The 9,666-nt window shown below is 64.8% G+C and overlaps 1 protein-coding gene across 7 annotated transcripts; it reads right to left on the reverse strand.

Annotated features, from left to right (window-relative positions):
* Nucleotides 1-685: 685 nt before the first annotated feature.
* Nucleotides 686-9,086, reverse strand: NUDT14 (nudix hydrolase 14). 7 transcript variants are annotated; one of them, XM_054448667.1, is made up of 6 exons: nucleotides 8,903-9,016; nucleotides 8,277-8,403; nucleotides 5,460-5,503; nucleotides 4,730-4,794; nucleotides 4,300-4,537; nucleotides 690-1,008 (listed from the first exon to the last, which is right to left on the reverse strand). In XM_054448667.1, exons 2-6 carry the CDS (start codon nucleotides 8,328-8,330, stop codon nucleotides 768-770), a joined length of 642 nt encoding a protein of 213 aa, XP_054304642.1. In that variant the 5' UTR covers nucleotides 8,331-8,403; nucleotides 8,903-9,016; the 3' UTR covers nucleotides 690-767. The 7 variants fall into 7 exon arrangements, with proteins under 7 accessions (XP_054304640.1, XP_054304642.1, XP_054304646.1 ...); XM_054448671.1 differs by having other exon boundaries at nucleotides 4,730-4,760; nucleotides 5,459-5,503; XM_054448665.1 differs by lacking the exon at nucleotides 8,277-8,403 and having other exon boundaries at nucleotides 686-1,008; nucleotides 8,903-9,086.
* Nucleotides 9,087-9,666: the final 580 nt, after the last annotated feature.

Raw genomic sequence — 9,666 nt, forward strand, 5'->3', positions numbered from 1 at the left:
GTGCCCCGGGACCAGGACCGGGCTGGCACCAGGAACCTGGCCCATGTCAAGACCACTGGCCTTGTGTCTCCACTCTGTGCCGCCACCCGCTCCTCTTGGAGCAAGCCTGCAGACATTTCTGCATATCCCACAGGCCGAGGAAGGTCCCCTGGAAAACTTCCAAGGCTGGGGGTGCACGGAACAGCTACTGGGGCCCCTGACACGGGGCAGCTTTGGCTCGGGGCTCCTGTGGAGTGGCTCTAGCCCAGCCCCAGTCAGGGTGGGGACCCCTCACTTGCCCCAGGAGCAGGGAGCATACTTTCCCTGCAGCGAGCAGCCTGCAGTGCTGCCCACCCCATCCCAACTCCCGAGGACTGGCTCAGCCACCACTCCCGTGAGCACAGCTCATGCTGCAGCCCCGTGACGAGCAGGCCCACCCCCAGGCCTGCCATGCCACCCTCCATGAGTCCCGGACCCCACCCCTCCCAGCTCCAAGAGGAGGCACGGCCTGGCCCTGCCCATGGCATCCCCAGGCCTGTCCTCAGCCCCATAGCAGCCACCTGCATGGCCTGCCACCAGCTACTCCTGCTACAGGAGAGCTCGCTATGTCCCGAGGGCCATCTCAGGTCAGGGCCACTGCTCCCCGCCCCTTCCCCAGTCCTCTCCAAGGCCCTGGTCACAGAGCTCAGAACCAGCAGGCAAAGGCTGGAGCTATGCAAGCCTTTATTGGTGTCTGCAGGGTGTGGGGTGAGTGGCCAAGACTGGCCCCTGCCTAGAACTCTGGGATCTCACTGGAGATCCAGGTTGGGGGCCACCTGGCTGAGGAACCAGGAGACACCAAAGATGACGCCGAGAGTCTTGGGGATGTCCGGGTCATCTGCAAAGGCCTGGGCGCCTTCCAGGGGCAGGTGCACCACCTCAATGAGCTCACCCTCCTCCGCCAGGCCCCCACCTGGACCGCTACGCTGGGCATCTGTCACCTCTGTGTAGAACATGGTCTGTCTGGAGCCAGTCAGTCCCACTCCAGACCTACGGGTTGAGACAGGGTCTGCTGAGTCACCCACGCTGGCCCCGCTGGCCCCCTGGCCCTTCTACCACCCTCCAACCCACGCTCTCCACTCTGCTCCCTCCAGCCCTCCAGTAGGCAGGACTCTGGGATGCCCCCTCCCACCCAGATTCCCACCTGGTGTGCACGCCCGTGGCCCCTCCCGCAGCAGGGCATCGCTTCCCTGATCAGGTTGTACTTGCCAGGTGGGGTGGGTGTTGTAGATGTGATTAAGGACCCTAACCAGTGACTTGAGCTCATCAAAAGGGAGAGCATCCTAGGCGGGCATGGCCCGATCAGGAAGCCCTCCGGAGGGTGTTTCAACGCCAGAAAGGAAGAAATTCAGACCCGTCCTGCTGGCCCTGAAGGGGAAGCAACCGCCATGCTGGGAGGGGCCAACAGTCAGCAGGGAGGTGGGACCTAGTCCCCAGCCACCAGGAGCTGAATTCTGCCATAACCACATGAGCCAGGGAGACCCCAAGCCCCCATGAGATTGCAGATCCGGCTGACAACCTGCCTGCAACCTGTCAAGGCCGAGCAGAAGACCCCACCCCCGTCTGCAGCCCCCAACCACAGATACCCTGAGGCTGTTCCCAGTGTTGTTTGGAGCCCCTCAGTCTGTGGCCGGCTGCAGAGCCCCATGCCAGACCCCAGCCCATACCCCGGGACACAGGCTGGCTGGGAAGCAGAGACAAACCCAGCAGGCCCGGCACGGCCTTCCCACGAGGGTTCCCCACCAGGCCTTCCCGCGAGGGTTCCCCACCAGGCACCCACAGGACACAAGTTTCAGACTAGGGACAGCATGCACTGACCACCCCCCCCCCACCCGGCCCGTAGCATGGCAGAGTGGGGTGCAGTGGCAGCGAGGTCCTCAGTATCAGGCCCAGTGGCCCAGGCTGGGGAGGGGTGAGAGGGAGCCCCCTCCCTCAGTGGGCAGTGGCCAGAAGGGGGCTGCTGGCAGCCAGGAGGGGTCAGGCACCAAGGGAAGGAGCCTAGACTGGCGTGTGCGGAGGAGACCACGGGCTGGGAGGACAGGATGGCAGAGGGGCTGGGCTGCATTCTGGAACAGGAGGGGGAAGTCCACGTGTGGATCTGGGGAGAAACGGGACTGAGGGGCATCTGGGAAGATGACCAGGGGGTGGGGGAGCCCTGGCTCGCCACAGGAGGGGCTGTCGGGTGCCATGAACCAAGGCCAGCCGGAGGCCTGCAGGGTAGAGGCCACCCTCTGAGATGTGCCCAACATGCAGGGGCAGGGAACAGAATTGGGGGCTTCCATGCCCCACCCCCAAGGCCTCCCCACCTCCAGGGGGGGACCCACCCCAGACCGACCTTACCAAGCTGCTTCCTTGCCCTCTAGCCCCTCACCTCCCGCAGACCCCTTCCTGATAGCCCATTTCCGGCGGCGGCCACGGCTGCGCCTCTGAGGGAAGTGGCGGGTCTGGGGTTTCCAGCCCCGGTTTCCGCCGGCTTGTGAAGGAGACAGGCCCGGCCCTTGGCCCGGGCTGAGAGGAATCTGCCAGCCAGGCTGGGCAACGCCTCCCCCACCCCACGGCACGTTCCAACTTCACTCCATCAGGCCCCAAGCTGACTGCCTCCCTGGGCCTCGTCCTTGCAGCGGCAGGTAAGAGGCCTGGCTCACCTCCAGAGTCACAGACAGGGAGCCACGGGCCCTGCCACAGGGGGGTGAACTTGGCTGTCAGTCCAGCCCCCCATCGGGCCCTCAGAGACAGACACCCTGCCCCCTAGTCAGCCGCATCTCCAGCCCTGCGTCCCTGAAGCCACGGCCTGCTCTTCACAATGCAAGTCTAAGCAGGATGCCTACTTCCCAGAGCCCTCCTTGGCTCCCCAGCACCCTCACAATCAGGCTGTGGCCCAGAGGCTGTGCCGGTAGAACCACCGCGGCCAGGGCTGCTTGACCACTTGCCCTGAGAGCCTGTGCCATGTGGTCCCTCTGCCAGGACTCTGCCCGGGCCCACCTCCTCCAGGGGGACCAAGGGGACTCCAGCCTCTCCCATGCCTCCCAGCTGTGCTCAGTACTATGGGCCGGGGAGCTGGGGGCACAGTGGGCATGGCCCGCCACGGGGTAGACACCTGCAGAAAACCAAGGCCCATCCTTCACATCCAAGTCCACCCTTCAGCGTGGAAATTCTGTTTTGTTGAGACAGAGTTTCGCTCTTGTTGCCCAGGCTGGAGTATAATGGCGCAATCTCGGCTCACCACAACCTCCGCCTCCTGGGTTCAAGTGATTCTCCTGCCTCAGCCTCCCGAGTAGCTGGAATTATAGGCTCCTGCCACCACGCCTGGCTAATTTTGTACTTTTAGCAGACGCGGGGTTTCTCCATGTGGTCAGGCTGGTCTCGAACTCCTAACCTCAGGTGATCCGCCTGCCTCGGCCTCCCAAAGTGCTGGGATTACAGGCGTGAGCCACCATGCCTGGCCCAGCGTGGAAATGCTGCCTTTAACTTGGGAGTCCACCCACCTAGCCAGGAACGTGCCCAGGTGAAGTCCTTGAGGCTGCTGAGGTGGGAGGGCCCCAGGCTCAACCCTGAGTGGCCCATGTGCCAGGCTGACAGGTGCAGAGACTTCCGGTGCTTCTCCCAGTGGAGCGGGCCCTGGCCTCTGGAGGAGGCTGTGGAGGCTGGTGCTCAGCTGGTGGGGGTGGGGGTCTCTGTGACACCCTCCTCCTTCCCCAAGACCTCAGCTGGGGTCAGGAGCCCATCGCAGTGTACCTGGGGAAGTGGATGGGCTTCATCCCAACATCTTGTCCTGGGAAGGCAACCCCACCCCAGCTGGCAGCTATCACGGGGCAGGAGTTGGTGCCTTGAGTTTGGTGGGTCAGGTCTCAAAGCGCAGACTCTAGTGCCTGTTCCCCAGGAGAGCTGGAGCCACCCCTTCTCCAGCCCAGGACACAGCTTCTCCCTCATTCCTGAGCCACCTTCTGAGAACAGAGCTGTGAGTCACCCCCACCCCCAGCGCCCGGTCTTAATCCTACAGGAAGTAGAGGCACCTGTCAGCAGCAGCTGCCACCCGGCCTGCCCCACACGGCTGGGGGCCGCAGGCTGGGGGCATGGGGCCGAGATGCTGCAGAGAGAGCCCCAAGAGCCCAGGTTCCGGCCTGGCTTAGGATCTGAGGCGCATTCGGTCTAACCCTCCCCTAATCCCATGTTGAAAAACAAGGAAGAATCCATCCTGCTTGCATACTCCCAGGGACGGGGCCCTCACTCTCTCCCATCTCCTAAGCCACACCACAGGCCTGAGAGCCTGGTCCCACTCACCAGTATGTGGCGACCCGGCGCAGATCAGAGGGGGCCAAGTGGTAGCCACACTCCTCCCAAGCCTCCTTGCAAGCCACTTCCTCCAGCGAGAGCCCAGGCTGGTCCACGAGGCCGGCACACAGCTCAACTGTCACCCCAGCTGAGCCAGGCAGGGCTGGCTGTAGCTCCCGAGGCCCGTCCTGGTCTACAGCTGCTAGGGACCCTGGGAAGTGGCGCTCCACCTCACCCGCATACACAGCTGCGTGGGAAGAAGCCAGACTGTGCTCACAGCCACGTGGTGGCCACCTCCAGGTCACCCGCGCAGCCAGGCCCCCTCCCAGGGCCTCAGCTTCCCCTGGAGCCCCCTCCCACATCTGTATTCAGACCCTCAAGACCACAGGGACCTGAAGGTGACCCTGCAGATCCCCCTTCCCACCCCAGCTGGCCTCACCTGGCCGGAACTGCTTCACCAACACCAGGCTCCGCCGAGAAGAGTTGAATAAGAGAACGGTCACGCTGTGTACCGGGGGAGGGGCTCAGCACAGAAGCACTCCACTGGCCCTCTTGGGGCCCCACCTCCCATCTTTCTGTTCCCAGCGTGGCCATCCCACCTCCTTGCCAGCAGCCCAGGGAGGTCAGGCCCCTTGCTCAGATAGGATGGCTGAGACCCAGGCAGGACCAGAGCTTTCCAGGGTCACAGTCCGGCCAGGACGCAGACCTGCTGTATTCCAGCTGGTAGGATGGGAGGCGGGGGGGCAGGGACGGACACACGGGCAGCTGAGTAGGTCAGGGTGCTAGCAGCTGCGGCCGGGTGACTGACAGGACATGTGGCCCTCACTGACCAGCTGCCCACCAGCCACACTCCTCGAGCCACGTCGCCATCCAGCCCAGACCCTGGATGCTAGGGGCAAAGGCTCCAGGACGGCCTCTCCCTGCCCTGAGAGGGCCTGCCCACCATCACGGTCTCGGTGGCCTGAGCAAAGACCTGACTCAGCCCCCAGGCCTCAGGCTGACCCCTCAGGGACAGGAAACCCAGAGGCCAGGCAGAGAGAAGGGACTTTTGGAGCCCACACAGGGAACAGCAACATCAGGGAGGAGAGGGCACCTTCCCCCTGGGCCCAGTGTCCCCGTGGACATCAGTCTGGGGCTTCCCCAGTGGCTGGGCTGGGCCAGGCTCTCACCTGTCATGCGTCTTCATGAAGTCCCAGGACTTCCGGGCACCATTCTAGAAGAGGCAGGTCAGCGGTCAGAATGCCCCAGGATGGGTGGAGGTGCTCGGGGAACCGAGGAGGCCACAGACCCGCTGCACCCACTCCTAACCAGGGAGATCGGCTCACAGCCTGGGCCCACGGGAGCCAGGAGCTGCAGCTCCCGTGGGCAGAGAAGCAAGCAGCCTGGGAGAGGCAAGGAGGTCAAGGACAGCCTAATACCCTAGGAATGAGGCAGAAGGTCAGGGCAAAGGGCAGGGAAGGTGTCCAGGCACCTCATGAAACACTGCCCAGCACAGACTGAGCACAAGGGGCTGCAGAGAGACGTACACCGTCACCAAGTATAGGAAGGCTCATGGAGGCTCGGGGAGGGCAGGCGTGACTCCCTCACAGCAGGGCAGAGAGAGCCCCGCAGGCAGAGGAGAGGTCAGGTTTTCCTGCTGAAGCTTCCTTGGGCCACTGAACAGGTGGAGACGGGAGGGCAGGAGGGGCCGGCACCAGGAGTGGATGGGGCAGGGTGGCAGGAGGGGCTGGCACCAGGAGTGGATGGGGCAGGGTGGCAGGAGGGGCCGGCACCAGGAGTGGATGGGGCAGGGTGGCAGGAGGGGCTGGCGCCAGGAGCAGATGAGGAAGGGTGGCGCCCCAGCCAGGTAGGAGATCGTACTACAGGACTCAGTGACCCCAGTTTCTGGCCTCGGCTCTCCCACATACCCTGTGGTCCTGTTCTCCTGTAGCCACCTTCCCCCTTCCCACTCCCCCACGCTGGGCACGCCGCCCTGGCAGGCCCCTGCACCCTGGGTGGCACTCAGTGAACGGAGGAGGTATGGTGGGCAGGCGTGTGGGCTGGGCCTGCTGGGGGAGGCTGGAACTGATGCATTCTGAGATGCACTCCCATCCTGGGGGCTGGGCCTGGGGTCCCGCGGGGTCCCATCTCCGGCACGCTCAGCCCATCTGCCACTCTGAGGCCCAGGCCAGCTGCTCATCCCACCCTGGGGGCTCTGCCCAGGCTGTGAAATGGACAAGAGGCCTGAGCAGCAGAGACACAGGAAGTGCAGCCAGGACTGCAGAAGAGGGAGGAAGCCTTCCTGAGGACTTTCTGGAAGAGGAGACAGAAGTGAGGAAGGGGTTCTGGGCAGGCGCAGAGGCCCTCTGAGCTTGGCCGGGAGGCAAAGGCGTCCTGGGGGGAGAGTACCGGTTTCCAAGGGAAGGGAGGGCCGGTGTCCTGTGCAGGTCAGGCAGCCCGAGAGGCCGTGGGGTACCACTCCCGGGAGGCGAGCCCAGGCCTGCCTGACATCCAGCCACCCCACAGCCACCACCCAGCCAGGGCAGGCTCCAGGAAAGCCCCCTGCCCACAGCCTGCCATGTGCCTGCTGTGTCCATGCCCCTTCCCCACCACTGCTTCCCCCCGAGTAACATCACCCCATGCAGGTCTCAAGGACCCCCTCAGCTCAAGGTCAAAAGCGTGTCAGACCCTTAGGTCCAGCCAGGTCAAGGTGCAGGAAGGTTGAGAGAGGCTGCTGAGGCCCGGGAGGGAGGGGCAGGGCTGGGTGCAAACGAGTCCCCATCGCCTCAGAGCCATGGGGGTCCCCTGCCTTTGGTCTGTCTGACATCACAGGCCTCCCCTGGCTGGATGCAGCAAAAAGCTGAGGGCTGCAGCTGCCCCTGGGTGGCAGCCAGCGTCCAGCCCTATGTCCCTTGGCCCTGAGGAGATACGGCCCAGCCTAAGCCTACATCCGTGTCCACCACAGCCACGGCCTGCACCAGCTCAGCTCTGGTCACCAGAACCCTTCAGCAGAGCTGTGCCAGTGGACTGCCCACTGAGGCTGCAAGGGCTGCCCTGAGCGCTTCACGGGAAGTGAGGGAGAGAGTGCTGCCACCAGGGCCACAGAGGGCACCTGCCTGAGCCACCCTGTACCTGCTGCCTGAGACCCAGCCCTGTGGGGACTGTGCAGCCACAAGCAGGCATCCCATATGGCCAACGTCAGGGAAAAGGGCAGTGACCCCATGTCCCCACCTGCTGTACCTTGACTGATCCCAGCTGCCCCCCGCCAGCGCCACCAGCTTAGCTTCGCCTTGGGGAGAGGGATCCCCTGTCCTCCAGAGCCAACAGGACTCCCGCAACAGGGAAAGGCCTCTCTCAGGGTGGGGGCCAAGAGGGCTTCACAAGGATGGTGAGGGGCAGGGTCCTGGATGTGATGGCGGGGACAGGATGCCCCCTGAGGGAGGCAGGCAGGCAGAGAGACACTGCGACCTGGACCACCTGACCTGATAGAGAGGCTGGGGGCTGGACTGACTGTGGCCAGGAAGGTGGTCTTTGCCTAAATGGCATAGAGGAGCTCTGGCAGAGGGGAGATCCGCTGGGGGCAGCTGGACACGCAAGCAAAAGGTGGGGCCCGAACTGGACAGGGCTGGGCTTGGAGGAAGATGGTTCGGGACTCAGTGATCCACTGGATGTGGGAATAGGATGGCAGCAGCTCCTTCACCCAACACATATGCCTCCCATGCTTTGGGAAGCCAAGGCAGGAGGATCGGTTGAGGCCAGGAGTTCAAGACCAGCCTGGACAACAGTGAGACGTCGTCTCTACGAAAAATTTTAAAAATTAGCTGGGTGTGGTGGTGTGCACCTGTGGTCCCAGCTACTGGGGTGGGGGCTGAGGCAGGAGGATCGCTTGAGCCCGGGAGGTTGAGGCTGCAGTGAGCTGTGATCACGCCACTGCACTCCAGCCTGGGAGACAGAACAACACCCTGTCTCAAAAACAAAACAAAACAAAATACTCCTTGTGAACCTACCATGTGCCTGGTGCTAAGTGAGGCAACAGAGCCTCTTGTGCCGGGGCCTGGCATGGGAGAAGGTGACACCCTAGGAGGTGGGGAAGGCTGAGCTTAGGCAGATGGAGACTCCAAGGAGGTGCCCTCCCTGGAAAAAACCGCAAGGAGGAAGCCCACTTTGAGAGGTTCTTTCAAGTTCTCACTCAGCTCCTTCTCCTACCTCCCTGCTCCCGGCCTCTGCGCTCCTTGCTCCTTCCTCCTCGGCCCAGCTATCTCCTCCTTCAAGTGGTAGCATGAAAGCCACCACTTCCAGGAAGCCTTCCCTGATCCCCAGGGCAACCAAGGAGTTCCACTGCCAAGAGGGTCGGATTGGGCGGGCGGGAAGGATGGGGCCCAGCAATGCTTCCTTGAAAGGATGAGTGGTGCCCCCTCAGATGTCCCTCCCGCGGCCCCTCCCCGGCCTGGGGGCTCACTGGGTCTGGGAACCCGCGATCCCGGCGGGCGGAGAAGCGGCCGCCGGGGAGATCGGCGGGAGGCGGGGGCGGGGCTCCGGGGCGGGGCCGGCAGCGCAGAAGATGGTGGGCGGGGCGCGGGTCCTGGGCTGGGCCGCCGGCGGGGGCGCTGGGGACGCGGGGGCGCAGGCTCACCTGGCGGTAATGCAGCGTGAGCGGCCGCAGGTAGGGTGAGGCGGCGCAGCGGCCCACGGACGCCCCCTCGATGCGCTCCATGGCGGCGCCAGGACAGGCGGGGGCCGCGACCTCTGCGGGGGCCGACACTGGGCGGCGCCCTGTCCCGACAGGAGCCTTCGGGCGGGCGCGTGACCGCGGCTCTGAGCATGCTCCGTGGGCGCGCGGGGCGGGGCGGGGCGGCCGAGGTGGGCGGGGCTCGCAGGTGCCACCTGTCGGGTGCCGCGCGCCTCGGGGCGCTGGTCGCCGCGGTGCCAGGGAAGCCGCGCAGGCACGTGGGCGTCGCCCGGAGGAAGGACTGGCCGGGTCGACCCCGGCCGCCGGGCGGGGCCAGCCGGGCCGGGGTACAGTGCTTGGGTGGGACTCGGGACCTCTTGGCTGGGGGAGGGAGGGCCTGGAGGTGGTTGGAGCCAAGGGCCTGCAGCTTTGGGGTGCGATGGGCCGAGCAGATGCCTCCCCACTCTGGGGATGGACCACAACCCCGAGATTAAGTTACTCCAGGGGTCCGCGGGCGGGGCCGGGGGCGGGGCAGCCCCCCTGGGAGGGAGGGACTGTGGACCTAGGAAGAGAATCACAGGAGACCAAAGAGAGCGAGCCCTGGAAAGAAGCTAGGGGAGAGGAGGGTGGGGAGCGGGAGGGGCCAGAGCTTGGGCCGAGGGGGCCTCCCCTCGAGGTTCCTGGTGGCGAGGGTGGCTGGGAGCTGCCACGCTGTCTCTGGAGCTGTC

Source organism: Pongo pygmaeus, chromosome 15 (genome assembly GCF_028885625.2).
Source record: "Pongo pygmaeus isolate AG05252 chromosome 15, NHGRI_mPonPyg2-v2.0_pri, whole genome shotgun sequence".
NCBI classification, from domain to species: domain Eukaryota; kingdom Metazoa; phylum Chordata; class Mammalia; order Primates; family Hominidae; genus Pongo; species Pongo pygmaeus.